This window comes from Nothoprocta perdicaria, unplaced genomic scaffold (assembly GCF_003342845.1).
Source record: "Nothoprocta perdicaria isolate Ctin4 unplaced genomic scaffold, notPer1 scaffold_294, whole genome shotgun sequence".
Taxonomy (NCBI): domain Eukaryota; kingdom Metazoa; phylum Chordata; class Aves; order Tinamiformes; family Tinamidae; genus Nothoprocta; species Nothoprocta perdicaria.
This window is the reverse complement of record NW_020455526.1, coordinates 203,720-223,758: the sequence shown is the minus strand read 5'-3', so window position 1 is coordinate 223,758 and position 20,039 is coordinate 203,720. Positions and strand designations below refer to the sequence as shown.

At 39.8% G+C, this 20,039-nt stretch overlaps 1 protein-coding gene across 8 annotated transcripts in view; it reads right to left on the bottom strand.

The window, feature by feature from the left end:
* The window catches only part of ATXN2 (ataxin 2), a 44,175-nt gene that overhangs the window by 6,339 nt on the left and 17,797 nt on the right, over nucleotides 1-20,039 (bottom strand). For 3 of the 8 annotated variants that reach the window (XM_026041811.1, XM_026041810.1, XM_026041815.1), the window contains 10 exons: nucleotides 19,565-19,747; nucleotides 17,842-18,030; nucleotides 17,001-17,108; nucleotides 16,155-16,225; nucleotides 15,109-15,416; nucleotides 14,559-14,622; nucleotides 13,601-13,753; nucleotides 12,415-12,481; nucleotides 10,368-10,552; nucleotides 9,596-9,728 (listed from right to left, as the gene is read on the bottom strand). In XM_026041811.1, coding sequence (XP_025897596.1) covers nucleotides 9,596-9,728; nucleotides 10,368-10,552; nucleotides 12,415-12,481; nucleotides 13,601-13,753; nucleotides 14,559-14,622; nucleotides 15,109-15,416; nucleotides 16,155-16,225; nucleotides 17,001-17,108; nucleotides 17,842-18,030; nucleotides 19,565-19,747 — 1,461 coding nt within the window. Of the gene's footprint in view, nucleotides 1-5,134; nucleotides 5,189-9,595; nucleotides 9,729-10,367; nucleotides 10,553-12,414; nucleotides 12,482-13,600; nucleotides 13,754-14,558; nucleotides 14,623-15,108; nucleotides 15,417-16,154; nucleotides 16,226-17,000; nucleotides 17,109-17,841; nucleotides 18,031-19,564; nucleotides 19,748-20,039 lie in introns of all 8 variants that reach the window. The other 5 variants (XM_026041814.1, XM_026041812.1, XM_026041818.1 and 2 more) reach the window with 4 other exon arrangements.

Here is a 20,039-nt window from a genome sequence, read left to right as displayed (position 1 = left end):
GATATTTCTTATATAAGAGCAATATTTCAACTTTTGTTTAGTCAAACAGATCTGTTTAAAATATCAAATTTATCATTTCCATACAATTTAGTTTTTCCTGAAGCATACCTTAAAAAGGTGTTACAAGCCATTTTTATTTCCACCATCCAAAAAAGTCTTTGGCCTTATACCTGGCTAACCTCACCATGCTACTCTTCTGGAAATTGTTGACAGCACTGTCCGTGTAAGGCATATACACTATAAGCATAGGTAAGAGCTATAGGGTCACACAGCATATACCTAAAAATCTAAGAAAACTAAGGCTTCCTGAGACCAAGTTTTTGTTGAAGTCAGTATCTCGTGCTAAAATAACGTATCTTTCTCCTCAAAGCCAATGACGGATGCTTTTCTGGATCATCACCATTCACTGAGCTTCTTGACATTGCTATGAAATTCTTCATTCCTTGAAACAGCAGCAAATTAGATATGAAATTCCATAAAAGGAAAAACAAAACAATAACAACAGAAAAACCCAACACACACACACAAAACCACAACAACATGAAACTTTCACACAAGGGAAACCACATCTGTTGCTACAGCCATATCGGTCTCCAACAACAAACTAACTTCAGAACTAACTTCAACGCATCCTCCTTGAGGAGTCTGCCCTGTTTTGATTCAAAATCGGTCAAACTAAATTGCTTTTTTCATTTTTTTTTTCTGAATGAATATAAGAAAACACTAAAAGCCACAATAAAAGAAAGACTGCTCTCGAATTCAAAGCATTTAACTGGAGAGCGAGACCCTAAGGAAACGAAGCTGCACTGTCTACTCCCCTGCATCGCTTTTTATCTTGGGTACCATCCAATCCACAGCTTGCAAAAACATCTGTGCATGYGATGACATGCACTGCTCTCTGCAATATCAAAACTGCTGCCCACAGGGATGAAAGGGAAGCCTTCAAAGCAGCCCATCAACCTGCTCCTCAACCCAGAGCATGTAACTGCAGCTTATTCCTTCAAGTAATTTCTGACTAAATTTAATTATTTTTTACTATCAGGGTTATAGATTCTTACAGTGTTTGTATTAYACAAGAAAGCTTGATGGTCGTATGCAGTGCCTCTGTGCAGTACGTCCTTACGGGTAATTTTTTTGAGGTGGGCTGGTTACAATTTTTTTTCTTTTTCTTTTCTTTTTGTTTGGTCTGAATAAATAATCTGAAAAGCAAGCACAGGGTTCGAGAGGGAAGGAAGAAAGCAAGGTAAAAGGAGAAACTTTAAGCGTAACTTATGCTGCACACACCTCCCCTGGGTATTTGTGGCTAGTGAGATGCAGCATCTCTGCAAATAACTGGTCCCTGCAAATGGTGAGGATTTTCACCGTGTTGGACTACAGGTTTGCAAATACATAGAACTGCCTGAGTGTATAAAGGATAAAAAGGCAAGAATAGAGAAAATGGACAAAAAAACTCCAAGAGCTGCACCTGAAACCACACTGGCATTCAGCAAGAGGGCACGCAGCCCCGTGCTGCTCGCTAACCAGCCTCGCTGCATTACTGCTCTAGGCACTTACTGGGTTCCTCCAGCCTGGCTTGCTACGAAGCTCTCAGTACTAGTTTTGCAAACACTCAATCTCACACACGATATCTTTTCACTTCACTGAGCCCTACACACATGAGCCGCCTGCATTAATCCTTCTAATTTAATTTAATTTAATGCTGTCTTGAAAGCTCTTCTAACTCTTCAGCAAGCAAAGGGTCTAACAGTGGCGTGCACTCCAGTTCCAGGTAATTCTGTAGAGCATCTTACTATGTGCTTGTAAATCTACATCCTGTCAGACCGGGTCTTAGCTTGAGCCTAGCATGCTTTCCGTGGTAAATCCTCACATTCAGCATTTCTCATGGGGAGAATATTTTGAAAATGCTTCAATGTTTTCTATTTTCTATTGCAAGATTATGCATCTTTTGCCACAGCACTTTTCATATCACTATTAAAATTTATTTTGCAGCAGCATCCTCAACAAATTCCTATATAGACAACTTCCAAGCATTACTCCTCCCTACAAAGGCTAGATGAAAACAATCAATGGAAATACAGGAAATACAGTAGGAAGTTTATAGTTTCATCAAGGGGTGGAATTCCTCAACCTCACAACACTGGAGGAGCATTATCTTCATCAAAGCAAAGAAATATAAGCACAGAAGGATGTGCAGGTTTGCCAAGGGGCTCGCTACCAGATATCTGCCTTCTTCAGGTCTTGTTGCAGTCTTAGCCACAGAGCTGGCTCTGAGTTAACTTCAGCTCCTCCATTCAAGAGGTTTTTAAGTGACCATGAAAATTAATCTCAGGTTGTAAGATATCTATGGCTTCCCAAATCCTCCCACACTATTTGTTAGGAGCCCTGGAAATACGGTACYCCCTTAGACCATCGGTGCGTTTTCCCTTGCATTTCTTTACAGCTAAGAGAAAAATAACCAAAATTATTCTGAAGTAGATGTATTATGCTTCACAATGTATGTATAAGGCTTCACAATGAAGAGTTTATCTCTTAAGAAACTAAAACTCAGRAACAGTAACACTCCCTCCCTGCATTTTTTCCCCAACTGTGGTATCAGCTCTTCCACAACCTACTAACACCTTTTATCCATAGACTTGCATTAAAAGTAGTTTTTTTCATTAGAAATTAAGAATTGTCATTTCCATGTCCTAGACTGCTGCAATAACCTCTAACTTGAAGCCAGTTCAGATACTGCTGCAAACTATGTTTTAATAGTAACACTTTAAATGCCTTTTAGAAGAAGTTATCTGGAGTCTTATCCAAGATAATGCAGATACCGTAAGCCAGTCAAGGAGGTTTTGGGAAGAGCTGGAACAAGTTTGAAGTGCACAGACCTCTGTCAGCTCAAAACCAAAGTTCAAATTTAACTCTGGATGTTTACAAGGTTTCCTGTGTTTACCTAGTGCAAGAAAGAGCTCAAGGCAAATAAGTAAAATCTGATAGATTAGCCCGCCTGTGAAAGTGGCCTTGCAAAGCAGCCAGGAACTCCTCTACTTAGCCATAACTCCAACACTTTCACTGTAACTCCTTCAAGAATTTTGTTTTCTCCTGCTCATCAAAACAGCTCCTCATTTCAAGTAGGAAATGAGATAAGACAGGGTGAGAGGGGAGGAAATAAAAGTCACAAATGATCCTTTTCTCCTCCAAGTGTCAGCACTTCAGAGATTGCCCTCATGGCCATTTAGCATCTGAGAAAGAGCTGAGCAAGCCCTAGGAAGGAACATAACAACTCTAAGTCATATCAGCTCATCTGAACGCCAGGCAAAATACACCCACCTCGCCCTGTACACCACACGTAGAAATACTCCCTGGGCTAACTTGCTTCGCTTGAGCACCTTCTCATCAACTAGTTTACTGACACGAGATATTAACTGAACTAGCCACTAACCCTGGGGATATACAGTGAAAACAAGCAATTCAGTATCGCAGGGAGCAGAACCAGATGGATTTGATTACCAAGTTCAATGCTCCAGAGGTGCAACCCTGCCTGCCCTTCTGAGAGGTAAAGAAAAAKAAGTCACCTCTCAACCTCACAGCTGAAACGAAGTGAGAGCAGCCAAAATCAGGCAGCTCTCTCGGTTACAAGGGCATATACAGAAATCATATCATGTAATCTCATATTTTCCCTGGTAGAAACTTCAGTGCTGGTCAATGGTCATAGTGGTAAATATCCTAACAACAACGCACTGCAAGAGCTTATTCTCAAGCACTGACCATAGAACAAATCTGCATTTRAGACTATTGCCAGACCCAGTAAGATGGTGAGGATAACTACATTTAAAAGACCTGAATGGTAGGAAGCAAAGAAATAGCAATGTTTCTTTCATATTACAAACATTTACAGAAGTCATTTTATACATGTAAAGTGGACTTCATTTAAAGGAATATCCACTAAAGGAATGAGTTTATTCAGATTATTTCAGTGCACCAAACCAAGATGCATGAGCACAGCACAGGCTGACCTCCTACAGTGGTTTATACAAATGCTTTTCTGCACAAGAAACACACAGGAAGTTGGTTCCAGATTTTGGAAGGACAAGGGGTAGGTCTCATGCCCCTCTTGCAGGAGGTAACTCAAGACGGAGAAAAGGGAACCTGGCACAAGCTGCATAGAATCACAGACACAGCAACGAGTCTCGCTGCAGGACAGGAGCCAACTCCAAACAAAGACAACCTGGAACTGCAGCCTCTTTCCCCATAGCTTGGTGACACCTACAGATCATCCTATAACTGCCCTCCCACTCAAAGCCTAAGTGACCAAAACCAGCTTCCTGAAAGCAAAGCTCTGGGTAAATGTCAGTGTAAAGGGCAGAATTATTAATTAYTCACTTCCCCTGGTACTCATGTGCAGCTGAAGCCTGGATTAGTCACTGAGTATCTAGAGTATGGAGCACAACAGCCCCTATGTTGATGCAGGTCACCAGCCTGGACAGCAGCACACGGGAACACCGGAGCCAAGCTGTGTAACCAGCGGCATTTCCCTGCCAAGGAAGGGGCCATCCCRTGCCCTACACCAACACAGACCCTTACTGGGCAACTTCGCTCTCGGTACAGCAGAGACAAAGTAGGGGTTTTGCTGTATTCATTCACTGACACTGGGGGAACCTGGCAGAAAACCTCCCTAGACCCTCCTGCAACTCAATTCCCTTCCATGGGTTCAGACCTTGGGCCACAGCTTCCTAATGAGATTAGGCATAAGATAGTTTTCCTTTTAGGATGCCGACTAACTCACAGGTTTAAAATCTCATTTGAGCTATGGAAGATAGGGAGCAAGGCTGCTCACCTAGGTTTTAAGCTGAGATTATCCACACAGAGTACTAATCTCTGAATGCAGATGAGTGACAAGGTAGTCAAGTTAAAGACTATTTGCTATGCAAAAAGGCATTTAAACATCTGATAAATCACCTTTTGTGGAAACCTAAATCCATTCAACAGCTTCATTCTCCTGTCCATTGATAGGAACCTTCCTGTGTTTTCTATATACTGGTTTGGTGCAAGGAAACTTCTTCCCTCAACACGTCCCATTCCTTTAACATCTATTCTTTAGAAAGTGCTTTTCTGTACAATCAAAATTAGTACAAAAAACCCAACTCACTGGCAAAGTAGAAAGAAGGGCCTGTCTCCTTGCTGTATGGTATTTTGGGACATGCTGAATTTGGGAAATAGAAAGGTAAATTAGCCTCTTGCCACGTGCATACTTCTCCTCTTCTGGATAGGTCAGCATCTGCCTTTTGGTTTTGGTTTTTTTTTTTTTTTTTTTTTTTTGAAGATTGTAGATTCATGCAGATTTTTTTTTAAAATTTACTTAGTTGCTATTAGAGCTGGATATTTAGTTTAACAACAGGGTGGTGATGAAACAACTTGAGTCTCAGGTAAGCCTTCCTTCTGAATAGTGACACTGAGGACTTCAGCTCTCAAATTAGTATTAACACAAAAATAAAGTCTACGGCAATTAACGGTCTATTACAGTCCACTGTAACGAAAAAGTTAAAATACAGTTACATTAAAACACAAATTGGCCCCTTGCTTTTTCACTATACCACTGGCATTCTTAACAGTTCCAAGACACCTTTGGTGACTGGTTCACTCTTAGTCCCTGGAGAATCCTTTGAAGTTTATATTATATCCACCATTGTACTATCGGGGTAATAGAATTTACTCTACTGCTGAGACAGAAACCAGATAAGGTTAGAGACAATACCAGACCAGTAAAACACATGCAGAAGGGAAAAGGGAAGGGAAAGCAGGGACAGGAATGAAAACACAAAAACAAGAAATGCATCTGTATAAAACCAAGGTCTGGTTTTGCGGAAGTTTGTTTTCAAACACAACATTTTCTCAGAGGACTCCAGTTATCCAAAAACACAGGCAATTTAGCTAGACAGTAAAACTATTAGGAGTTAATTGTCACAGGACTAGATCCACCTGCAGCTTAGGTAAGCACATTTTCCACTGACACCACAGGAGAGACTTGCAGCTTTACGCTACATACATTAAGCAGTCTAACTGCAAGCCCTGGGCAGTAAATTCCGCCAGCCCCTCGATGCCAGTTCGCTGGAGATCACGCAGAGCCAGCGTCTCACACAAAGACAGGGGCTCGGGACGTCAACCTCCAAAACCAGCGTGGAGTTTAGCAGGGTGAGAAGGACAAATTAGCATTAAGGTATTTGTACGTGACAGGTCAAGTGCGCACTCCGCTCTGCTCCGGTAGCACAGGCAGTTCAAACCTCCCGGGATTAAGGCATTTAAATGGTTCACATCTCCAGAGGTTGCAAGCTGAGGTRTATAACAGACCTTTTTAAAGTCTGCCTGGTAGACAGGATGAAAGATAGTTGTTTGAATACTGTACTTCCCGAGTGTGGTTTTATGGGAGGAAAAAACCCCAACAATTTAAACATTGCTCTGTCGTATGTTTAGACAGCGTGTTAGTGGCCACCCAGCTTGGCTACCCTGCAGCTCGCTTGAGCTCTTGTTAACTCCAGTTTGTGAAACAGAAGCAGGACACACAAGGACTGACAAAGAAACCCCAGAGGTGCAGAAATATCCTGTTAAACAGCATTAGACAAACATTTTGGTTGTGTTTTTAACTGAATAATTGCATATCACCAGGTGTAAGTCACTAAGTTTTTTGGACTGAGAACTTTCTTGATAAGACCCGAAAGAGAACAAAAAAAAATATAAACTTTCAGCAGTCAGAATAATTCACTCAATGGATAAACAGACATGTTTCTTCATTGACAAGTAGTTCTGATTTGCCACAGACTTTTGTTTCACTCAAACCATTGATGAAGATGGAGTTTCAGATCTCACCAGAAAATATTTCACACCTTAAGAATACTAAGCAAAGCCCCCAACCCTCACATCTCAGTGCAGGTGTCCTGGCAGACATCTTCTTTCTACCACATACACAGGAAAAAAAAAATGGAGTGAATTTTGCAAGAGTTATCTCAAAGAAAGCACCAGCATTGCAAAGGATAAGAGTACTGTAACCCACTTAATACTGTCAACCGTGGGGAAAAAAACAACAGAGAGCAAATTTAAAGAGCAAAAAAAGGAATCAGAGAACTCGATCGAGCAAATACTCCAGAAATCAAAAGCAGCAAGGGCTGTTGTTTCTCACTTCATATTTTCTATTAGTCTTAAAAGAGGACCACATCAGATTCAGAATCAATGTGTGCTGGTATATTTAATTCAGAGATGCTGTGGGCAAACTTAAGATTCCCCAAATACCAAATGCACGTTGTAAATATGTTTTAGATTACTCTTCAAAGCTATCTAACACCACCCGGTGAGACTACAAATGAGCCCCCTAAGTTGCCCTTTAGCAATTTGCTCCGTGAGCAGCACGGAGTCATCACCTTAAGCAATCCTATATTTTGTTTCCAAGCAGTAACATATTGATAAATAGAAGCTGAAGTAATACATTATAGATGACTATATTTTTGTGGAAAAGCAACCAGTCTTGGCAAGGTCCTCAAGGATTTTGCACGTGGAAGACTTGGAAAAATTGGAATTGAGATTGTGCTGCACTACAGCTCAGCTGTGCGGTGTGTGGCTAACTGATAATCTCACAGGTTAAGGGTACTGTTGGGCCAATTCTTGCTGGACCGGGCAGTAAACACGCCTGCACCTGAAAAGAACATACTCTCATCCCAGAAGTGACACATATAGAGCTGTTCACGATGCCTCACCAGTATCCAACTGGTTGGAGTGATTTCTACAAGAGTTTCTAGGACTTGATCGTTTACTGGAAAGGAGGGGAAACATTTAGAAGAGTCACCAAGCAGCTATTGAAAGGAACACAGGAGCATGTGTAATGTCTGTCAAATGAAGTGCTCTTGGAAAAACAGCATTTAATTATATGGAAAGAAATACCAAACTTTTTTTCCAAGTTTGACCCAGCTTCAATAGTGTGCACTGGTAGGTAGTCACATACCTACAACAGACAAACTGCAAAACCAACACAAAAATGCACAAAATGGTCATAAATTAGAGGATCAGYGAAAAAGCGCTGTGCAGAGATTTGATCAAAGCCAACCAAGGGAACAGGCTTCAGTACTACAAACCCACTGGGCATGGAAGATAAGGATGGTGCACAAGGGGATATTGCTAAGAAGTTACACACATCCATTTCAAATCAGATCTCAGAGATTATCTCATATTTGTTTTTGTTTTAATTAGGATTTGAGAGGAGAGCTTTCCACCAAAAAAGGTCTGAAAGCCTTTGATCATTCACTTTATCCAAATTCTATTTAATCTAGTGAAAAAGCAATCAGAAGATTTGTTTACACGAACACCTCATGCACAAGAGCAGAAAGGATCAAAGTAATACAGTTAGCTGGACCTGTGAGCAAAAGAGACTTAAGCTCTGCAAGGAACTTCCATTTCAGCTTTATTACAAATGAGCTAAAATGTTCTTCCTCCAAGTGCCCCCCAAAAAGTTTAGTATCTGTTACTATTATTGTTTCTTATCTACGTTTATATGCAGTCATACCACTGCAGAGGTCTGACGGGAGGATRTTTTCAGATGAGTAAGATACAGACTGGCTTAAATCCGAATCAATTCCATACTAAACTTGAGATTCTCAGGCTTGCAAGTTTTCATGATACATAATGGGCATCCATTAAGCAGAAGTGTAAAACTAAGCACCGTAAAACATACAAAGATGTCTAAAGGTACAGAAAATCTTTTATTAGATTCTAAGTCAATAATATGTGACCCAATAAAAGTCTTCCTCAGATGCTATAACAAGTATCGAAATGTCATGTTTTCAAGAAACCATCTGCTATTTTGACATTTTATGACAATTTCCAAATCTTTTAGCAGCCTTGGATCTACCTGTTTCAAAGCATGTTTGCACCAAGTCATTTTTTTTCCCCTCTGAAYTGGGTATTGATTTACCATACATTTATAGTGCTTTAGTGTTCTTCATCATATTATACTTTGTAACAAGGTAACCCATATGTCAGGATTTCACTGTAAGTGAAATATGCCCATCTGGTAATGCTGGAGACTTGTTGTCAAAGTCAGAGCAATACATGAGTTGTTTCATACGCTTATTCTTGACTTACCAAAAGAGAAAAGGTAAGCAATACAAGTTTTATTTTGCTTAAACAGCAGCTTTCATACTGTTAATAATGCTAGTAGTATCATAAAGACAGTTTTTCACTAGTTGTTCAGAACTAAAGTCAAGTTTTGAAACTGAGATCGTAGCCTTGCAATAAAACCAGTCCTAATTATAATCAAGAAACAATCAAGGGATGTTGTATCAAGAGCATCAAGAGAACTTGAACAAACTTCTTTCAGCAGATATTCTTTAGCAGCTTCCCAGGTTGAAATTTCATCTTGGTCACTGGCATCTTACTGAAATCAGCATACTTGAGTTTTCATTTTAACCAGGTGGCTCAGTTTTCAATGATCTGCTCATCATATGATTTATAAACCACAGCTACTGGTATAATCTGAATGATACCCACGTTTGAAGCTTGAGATTAAGGATATCCCTGCGCAATTTAACAACTTAAAAAGTTACATATAACACAAAACGTTTCCTACCATACATAGCATGCGTCTGTTCATGCGCACCATACTGTGTTGCAGAAGAAGATACTAAACCAGGCTGTGCATGTGTTGGTGGTGCCATCATTCTAGCGTTGCCCTGTATTACAGGGCTATAAACATGAGGATGCTGCATTCAACAGAAATAAGAGAAAAAACAGACAGTTAATTGAATGACTGATACAAAGAAAATCAGCTGATCAAACCAATAATGACACATGCAGAGACAGAAAGAGCTTCCCCTACTAAAATGCAACGCAAACTAAAGATTTCCTGCTATCATCATTAACACAATTGTTCCTAAAGACATAAGGGCTAGAAACCAACCAAAGAGCAGTGTGATTAATTTCTATCACTCCAATTATGTTGCAAGCTTACATATACATAATTATATACTCATCCAGTAATATATGTACATTTAAAAGCTTTTAAGTAACAGGGTCAAGCCAAATAGATTATTTTTTATAATGCAGAATTGGGAGATTTCCCACCTGTAATCTGAAAGAAGTGGTTTCTGCCCTTTTAAGAGAGTCATAATAAGTCAACAGTTTTAGCACCAGTTTTCCAACAGTAAACATCAGTTGCTAAACTGACTTCAACGTTTCTCCCAGGCTTTGAAGCTCCTTACATCACAATCAAGTTCTCCAGAACAGATTAATTGCTCGTAGTAGCTACTTACAAAACTCCTGGAGACAAAGGTCAGTATTTAGAACCAAAGCATTTACTTATCAGTGCCCTGATGAGGCTCACAAACTAAAAAGACACTTACCTGAGACTGGTAGTGTGGCACATGCTGCACAAGAGGYTGATTAGGAAACTGCTGGGGACTATATGCAACATACTGGGTCGAATAAGCTGGTGGCGTAGCTACAATTGGCGGGCCTGCGGCTGAGGCAGGATGCATCATGGTGCTCTGATGATGCTGGTCTTGCCGTTGCTGGGGCATATTTGGTACTACAAAGCAAAGAGTACCTTGCATTACAAATACAGGGTGAAGAGCAAGTGTCTTCCTGAAAGATTTTGCATTAAAAGGTCACCTCAYGTGATGAGGCAGAACGTTCCACCTTTAAGCCCTCACCTTTAACCGCTGTACTAGAGTTCTGCTGCAAAGAAACTGCACGACAAGGGGTTCTGCTGTTTAAGCATGTGCATGGCCTGCCTTTTTTGTGAGGTAGGGAATAAGAGAGAGGTTTTATRAGAATACCTACATTAACCAAATTGATCCTGCCTTTATCAAAAGGCTAAATTTACCCTCTATGGGAACTACTAGGTAACTGTTGCACTGACTGGAGAGCTGAGTCTGTGAAAGTAGCTTGTGCTCACGGCTGTGGAGAGCAGAATAAAAGCCTCCGTGCAGCCACAGACTCAGGCATCCACCTCCTGAGCTCTGTGCTATCCCTCGGGACAGCAGAGGGTAACTTTGAATCACAGGCAACACAGAAGGAGACAAATCATCCTCCAGGAAAAAAAGGACTAGGGAAAMATAGAGGGAAAGAGCAGGAGAGCAGAGCACTGCGACATGAAGCTACCTGAGCTACCCTGAGAAGAAGGCAAACCAAAAAGTCACAGCAACAAGGCACTTGGCCTGATATAACCTATTAAGCAACAGGACATGGTAGTTCACGGAAAATCACAACTAAAAGCTAAAGTAACTCAAGTACCCATAAGGTTCACTGCAGTGTGCAATGCAGACAGACCCTTAGACGAAAAATGGGAAACACTGAAGGTGTCACTGAATTCACTCCATAATTATATCTACATTGCAAATTAGCAATAGAAAAAAAAGTAAATATAAGAAGCAACTTGAACAGCACTGAACCCAGACACATGTGGTTCCTTCCTAGCCTTGCTGTGCACAGGATGGATATGCAGAAAATTATACTGTAACTTTCAGAAGACCTGCATCACCAAGCAAATGAGAGTGTTTATCAATGTACCTTTGATTAGAATAATCAATATTAACAACCAAAAGACTTCATGAATCAGGCCACTGTAATGCTAGGGTATTTTAAAACAGGAATACATTACAGTTTTTTGTCTTCCCTACATTCATACAGGCTACTTGTTAACAGCAGCATAACTGCTCTTTCAATCCATTTCCTCCAGTGACAGGAGCTGCAGGACTGCAAGAAAGCGTGTGCTGTGCAGAACCAGAGCGCTGTCTGAAGCGGGACTAGAGATTAACAAGGCTGTCGTTTTTCTGCTGCTTCGCTTCCCTGGAGCACTGAGTGCACGTCCACATCCACACACACACACACACACTGGCTCTCATGTGCACAGCCACAGGTGCCACTCGTGAGAAACTCTATAGCTGGACTAACAAACACCACATTTTTGCCACAGAAGGGATGCAAAAGAACGAGCTGGGACCAGCAATAAGCCCTTTTCAAAACAGGGGAAAACGCTCTTTCTGAAGAAATATAAATTGTTCTTGTTGACAAAAATACTCTGTTAAGGCATCGTTCAGGGCTCTGCTRCAAACTAGTACAGAAAGGTCCTTTCTGAGTAACACTATGGCATTTAGGAAATATCGGAGACACTCAACTTACCCAAATGTTCCAAGTAACAGACACCACTTTCTGTTTATTAAATCAAATTCCAAAAGAATCAACTTTCCATTACTCAAACTTACGATGTTTTGACTGAAGTAACAAATCTAGAAACACCTTGATATTTCCATTTACTTTCTTTAACTAAAATAACATTTTAGGTATCAGCTGAAAACAAACTGGCACAAAACATGCAAAACACAAGCAGTTGTTATTTTATTCATGCTGCATGCAAACTAAGAACCAAACAGGYAGTATTATTCTCACCTTTACCTGCTCTATATGTCTTGGCTTGGTTCACAGGCATGGGCGTCATGGGAATAGGATACAGAGGCTGAAACAGAAGGAAGAATCAAAGTTATGATATTCCTTTAAAAAGTGGGTAAGGAGGGAGAACTATGTCCTAGTGTATTTTACCTTAAGCCTAGAAATAAAAACGGAATAGAGAGCCTGTAGTTCTATGAGAACTGATTACTTCTACAGATATGATAATTAGAGCTCTCTGCTATGGAAGTGGCTATTATGAAATTAATCTCAATAAAAATTATCCTATCCTAGTTTTCAAGCTGTAATTGAAAGGTCCAGAGGAAGAAACAGGAAAGAGCTAGCTTGAAGATCACCAGAACGTTCTAGACAATTCACACAGAGGAAATGCTTTATGCTAAAATGTCATACATGCAACCAGAAAAAATCATTATTGCTAAACCAAGCCAGTAGCATTCTGGAATATTCTGTTTTAATATGAGGGATGTAACGCAGTAAGAGAACACAGTTAACAAAATTTTATCCCTCTCTCCCTGGCAAAACTCTACCACACAGGTAGGATTGTTAGCCACATCTTTTTGATACCAGTAGCAATTTTCTCCACAAGAAAAAATAAACTTTATAGATTTTAAATATGGCTTAGTAACAACTAACTATGCTACAACTAACTAACCTATGATATTTTCTTGCATCATCATGATTAAATCTGTATGTACAAACAACTAGGACCATGTGGTTTGCAACATCCTTTCTCAAGGAAGGACTGGATATATTTCTTCAAGCAATATATAAAGTGAGACAGCTTTACAGCAGTTATGTTTAAAATCCTAGCAATCCCCACAACTAGAAATTAATGGGAAACACCCAGAAGTAAAGGACAGAAACAACTGTTGCATTAAAACTTCTAGTGTAAGACTGTACTTTGCAGACTGCAAAGTCTGCCCAGATTAACAAGTGTGAGAAGAGCTGCTAGATTTTACAAGTATGTAAATTCTTGTAACATCTGGGTTGAGGGACCGTTAGGAAAAGCTAGTATTTACATAGCTAGAACTTAACAACAATGCAATCGTGCCAATCTTTACAACAGTAATATAAACTGCACTGGTTCGTTGTTTTAACTTAGTCACCTAAGTCTCCTCGAGTCACTAGCAACAGTGTAAGCAAGTTACCATGACACGCTGCACTTTACCTGCACGCCTGGACTCACTGGAACCGGGTACATCATATTTGGTGCAAAACAAACAGGCTGAGTGTACACTGGAGTTGGCTGCTGATGACCCACCATGGAGGGGCTAGGCTGAGCTTGCGGACGAGGTGAGGTTGGTGTAGTCGAAGGCTTCGGCTACAAACAGAGTTCAGCAACGCATTTGCAAGACTACCTTGAATATGTCCCCCAAAACCTCCCTGCCAGCCCGAGCCCACTTAAAGTATTTGCTTATGTCTAAACTTGGCCAGGGAGCTCAGTGGTCTCTGTGGTTCTGCTGAAGCTACTGCCTTGCCCGATTTCTAAAGGTGATTCAAATTAGGCTTGGATGCAAGTACCTTAAGTGTAGCACTCATCTAATACGGTACATGGCAAGAGCAGCAACCATCACACTGGTGACACCATGACTAGAGAGGAGACTCCTCTACCACTTTACCGCTTTAAGACAGTAACTTAAAACTCCAGAGCTCGCTACAGTTAAAGGTGCCCTTTTTACCCTACACGGCTTCCCAGTGAGGTTAAACTTGGCTGCCTTGTTCCTCTCATTTGGATTGTAAGACAAGGAATACCTGCACCAGAATTAGTGCTTTCTGACTCCAAGTCGGAATTGTGGGCATTAGTCAGTGTTACGCTCAGCCATGAGAAGCATTTTAAGAACAATGGAAACCATGCATTTGAAGAATGCATCATAGATGTTTTGTGCCACAGGATAACCCAGAGATAATTATAAACAAATAACAAATAAATAAAAGCCACCAACCGCCCCCATTCTCCCAGGACAATCCTAACAAACACCAAAATCAAAGAGAACAGTCACAAACGCAGCACTGATTTTGGGGATATCTACTCAAATTCCTGTAAACTTTGATCAGACACCTCTAAAGAAAAATCATATGAGTAGATCTCCAAAATAATGTCAGGTTGTATCAAATAAATAACTCACCTGAGCAAAAGATCGAGGATTGAACTCTTTCGCATTAGGATTCAGTGTTGATTTTCTAACTTGTCTAAATAAACAACACAAAAAGATATTCAGCATCATTCCTTTACGAGCCTATCTGCAGAGCTCTCAAMCAATGAGAAAATTAACAAGGTGAAATACTCAATTTTCATCTACAAGACAGATTTTTTTAGAACTCAGATAACATGCAGTGTACAAAAAGTACAAATTACTACTCTCCCTGATAGTACTCTTACTATATTTACCCATAATAAATTTGCCAGCTGTTGATATTTCAGCTCACATGAGCCAGGGGAACATGTAAATAGGTGTTTAGATGAGGCTTAGGCACCAAGAGGACCTAAATTMCACATGCAGCTCTATTGCTGACTCATGAGATGTTTAGCACAGTCACTGCATTTATTGCTCTCAATGCATAACTGAGAACATATCATATAAATATTTATCATTTTATACATTTACAATACTGTGTTCTACAAACAACTAAGTGCTAGTAACAGATTTGCTTATTCTTAAAGGCATGATTACTCACTCAGAAGCATCTTTCTTCTCTTCTTTATCCTCTTTATCTTGTTTACTTGCAGGCCCAGATGTCTGTACACCTTGCGAAGTTACCTCTGGCCCTCGCTTTTGCTCAGAACTATTACTTATTGATGGAGAAATACTTGGACTATTAGGTTTGCTACTGCCACTGTTAGAGTTAGTATTACTGCCAGTTTCTATAACAGATTCTTTAGGGGTTGATTCTATCTTTTCTTTAACCACTTCTCTCGATTTTTCACCTTCTCGAGTTTTGTTTAGCAGCTGATCCACTGCATCTGAAGAGGAACTCGACTGTAACTGAAGATAAAAAGAATAAAATAAATAAAATAAACCACCAAGGTCTCTTTTCAGTWAGTTGCTACACAGAAATTGAAGACACTGCTATTGTCATCCCATATACAACATAAAATACACTCCCATAGGCCTTCATCATCCAGAAGTTATCATTTAAAAAGCATATTTTATTTTTTAGCAATAAAATCTCTGAACACTGACATTCATTTAAGTCTACACTGTGGAAGCAACAATTTAGATACTACATTGATCTACACATCAATTAGAAAGTAACAGGAAATCTTAACACAACCTTTGGACTCCCTGCATGATTTAGGCGCAACACTGGAGAAGTTAACCCAATTTAAAAGGCCACTTTACCAGGAGATATATTAAGAAACAGCTGATATTCTTCTTTAATATTTCTTCAACCAGACTCTCCATYTTGCTTTGAAAACATTCTTCCATATGAAGCATAAATATGATAATTTATAGTAATTTATAACTAATTACCAAGTAGTTTTCAACTAGTATTTCCAGTATACATTATCTAAATCAATATGAATATTTACCAATATTAGAGAATTGTACAAGGACAATCAGCACTGATTTTGTAATATCCACTACGAATCCTTATCAATATGTTCATAARTTAATCACAAGTTTCAGAGATTTGTTAATGCATGCAGTATATTTAATTACAATAATTTGGATGCACAAGAGAACTATGATATCCATACGTCAACATGCAGAGGAACTTACCCTAAAGTCATTCTTAAATTTCTTTAAATCATCAATCTGTTTTCTATGTTCTGAAACAATTGGAGATACACCTGCCAAACACAAAACCAGCATTATCCAAGCATTTCCAATGTKTCATATATACAACGCTACAACTTTAGACAACTTTTAAGTTTATCTAAAATACAGTGCATTTCATTCTCAAACATGCAAGAATTTGTGTCTTTTTATCTGTAATTGGGTATCCTTCTACACATAGACTACACATAGGAGCAGGTGTAAGTACTCTGTGTAAGCATGGAGGCTTCAGTGAATGTAGAGCTCTAACACACCACACCAAGACAGAAGTCCTTAGGTGCACAGATTAAATTTCATCTCAAAGTAGAGCACAGTAAAAACTTCAAACTGTAACTGCTTACGCTAGTGTATCAAGACACAAATTTAAGTTGAAATATTGATCAAGTTCAACAACATAAGAAGAATTTGAGAACAGAATGAACAAGCACGGCTGCAGGGAAAGCCAAACATAAGATATAATAGCAAGAAGCCGTGTCACAAAAAACAGTGCTGACCACAAAGCTCTGCAATACTATGAGCACAGCTCCTGAAATGAAACACTCATGTAGTCCTTGGGCAAGTCTTTCTTTGGGGAAGGAACTGCATCATCTCCACATTTTATGGCGATGAAATGAGCCAAGAACAACACCTACAGTTGTAAACCTGTCACTACAAAACTGCAGGAGCAAATATTCCTTGTAGAACATCCAAGATAGCTGATCTCAAGTCTTCTTTAAAGTGTTAACTCCACTAAATATATATGGAATTCAATAAGTTATTCAGGTATGTATGGAAGCTTTTGATACAAACCTTTGCTTTCAGGTTTAGGAAAACTAGGAGAAGTCTCACTGGGCTTTATATTCTCCTTGTTTCCAGTTGCAGAATTTTGCCTCTGGTCCTGAAGCCTAGTATCTTTAGCTAGAAAAGAAATTCTCAAAGTCATTCTTTAAAATACTCTCAAACTGATCAAAAAAATGAATGCAAGACAGGAAGAGAAGAGTTTTAACCACATCTAGCTCGCAACAAAAAACAACAACAAAGAAACCAGACATTCCTCATTCTACACTATGTGGTTTTTGCCTGAAGCGGAATCTTACCTTCCCTACCTATGGATCACTCATCAAACCAGAAAAACCCAATACTGTTCTTCCCTATCGCACACACAGATCCTTAACTAGGCTGAAAAAAATACAAACCAAGAGTGAATTAATTTSAATAGTCCCAGCTCTTCAAATGAAATGCTACATAGACTTGAGTGTTCTTAGACCCCTGTGATGGTACTCTTGAAGGGTTTTCTCCTTTCATTATGCTCAAAATATTTCAAAATATTCCTTGAAAGCAGTGGCCTAGATTTCTTCCAATTAGGAAATAGCCAGAGAACCAGTTAAAAAAAAATTAGCCAGAAAATCTTTTTAAGTCAAACACTTATAAAGAACAAAACAAATTTAGCAAATAAGCCTATCAAAAAGCCTTTCTCCCAGCCTTAGTTTAAAGTTATCATGAGAAAAGGGAAATGACTACAGTTGCTATGTTGTATCAGACAAAAGGTTTCCCATCCTTTAGACAGCAGCTTCTTTTATGGGCGTACTCATTTGCAGTGATTAGAGGATTAGAGCTGCAGGCTCTTTGCCAGCTAGCAAGGGTGACTTACCTTCACTGGAAGGGGTAACTGCTCTGTTGGATGCAGGGCTGGCAGGTGTGGGAGAGGCAGCTGGAACAGGCATGGCAACAGATTCAGTAGGAATAGTACCAGGCTGAGGAGAAGGCAGAGCTGGTCCCGTGGGAGTACTGCTCTGCCTTGGAGACCTAGGCCTGTGTGTTTTAGGGGATAATCTTGGAACTAGAAACAAACAGGAAAAAAGAGCTATAGGACAAGCTTCCTCATCTGTTCAGCAGCTTGCTTATTTTTAAAATGAAACTGAAAAAACATGCTTTGAAAATCCTCGGTGCAACATTACATAGTAATTGAAAACCTGTTTACCTTTCAGGTACATCTCCTAGTTCTTTACAATGCAGCATTTCTGACAAGCGGTATTGTCCCCTAGATTGTCCCCTAACCCATTCACTGCCCTGCAGTGCCACAGGAAACTGCAGTATCCTCCCTGGCCCCCCATGGGACAACTACAAAAGCTCACATTAACACAGTTTCAGGCAGAACAGAAAAGGTGGTCAGCCTCAAGACAAACAGATGTAAAACACCTCTGAAGGGACTAAAGAGCACATCCATTTTACAGTCCTCTTTTGGAGGGGTGCCAACTGGAAAAAAACAAACATATCCTATTGAAAGAACAGTATTTGAAATATACTTTTTGCTCCTGTGTTAAAGCAGCAGGAAAAGCTGTAGATTGTTTCAAGAATGAGTTGTGCCTCCTGCTCATCCCACTGTGGCTAGTTACTTGCCTTACATAAACTTTGAGTGAGAAAGGAAAGAGGCAAGGTGTTTAACAGCAGTATTTGCACCGTAACAATATGTAAAGTGAAGGTGTGAAAAGCAGATGAATCAGAGTGAATGCCAAAACGGAAACGTTTAAACTTTTCCACAAGGCAACATGTCTAGGGGGGTTCTCTATGTATTAGACTGACAATAATTTCTACCTTCTTTTTAAAAAAGGTTCCCTAGTGAGCACTTTCCTAAAATTCTAGCACTGCTAAATAGTGTCAAACTCCAAACTCTACCTGACTTGCTCTCACTCAAGTGAGCACCCAACTGCTGACAACTCACTGGAACATGGGCCCAACTACAAAAGCTCGAGACTGGGGCAGAGGTCGTAAGACTGAGCTTTAAATTGAGAAGACAAGTATTGATGATGATAACTGATTGGAAAAAGATAAAAGAAATTGACTGACTGTATTTGCTACTATGCTACTTATTCCTGACAAGGGCAAAACAACCACTTAAAAATCTATATCATTTTAGAAGGAAAAAAAATCCAACGAATTGGAATATCATTTCATCTTTGAACTCTAACATTTCTCTAGCAAACACTTCACCAAACTGTAAATTACATCACTCCAGTTACAAAACCATTCTCCAAACGCAGTGATGTAATGGAACACGTATAACTTTACTTGTCTCCCTCAAAAAAAGCCTTTGAAATGGTTTCTTTCTGTAACTAATTCCCACATTTTTCCTCTCTTTTCATATAGCAAAACTGACTTAAATCCTCTGCAGTTAAGACAAGATGGCACTTCTAAGGACTGGTGAGCTGACCATTTTACTAAGCTAACCCTTCTCCCACTTCACCTAAGCAAGCTAAGTTAGCAGACCAGCATTTACTCAGGGTCTGGATTATCTAGAAATGCAGTATCCTGCTCAGCATTAAAGTCTAAAATGCCCCTGGCAAGCCATCTGCAATAAGCCAAGCTTTACCTACCCCCACTGACAACTGATGACCACGTCCCACCTGAAGGGCTGCCTCGGGCCACTGCAGTAGTAGATGCTTCCCCTGGTGCATTATGAGATACAAATTCTAAGCCACTTGAAATTGTACCCCTACCAGTAGAGACTCTGTGACCTCGAGGGTGCCGTTGTGCCTTAGGAGACATCCGTGGAGGCCCTGAGAAAAAGAAGACAACCCCACACAATAAATGCTTAACATCCATCACCTAGTTCATCCAAACATACTATCTGATTTTAGAACTGGCTTTAATCTTCAGTTCTAGTAACTCTCAATATTGCAGTATTACAGTCAAACAAATTACACTGACATGGACTAGAACCACAGGTCTGTAAGCCTAAAAAGGCCGAGGCATTGGTACAGTCGGCCTGTCAACCTACTCTTGGCCTTGCTACTAAAGCTCATATTCATTGGTATTTAGTGCTGTATCAGAATTGAAACAAGTTCTGGA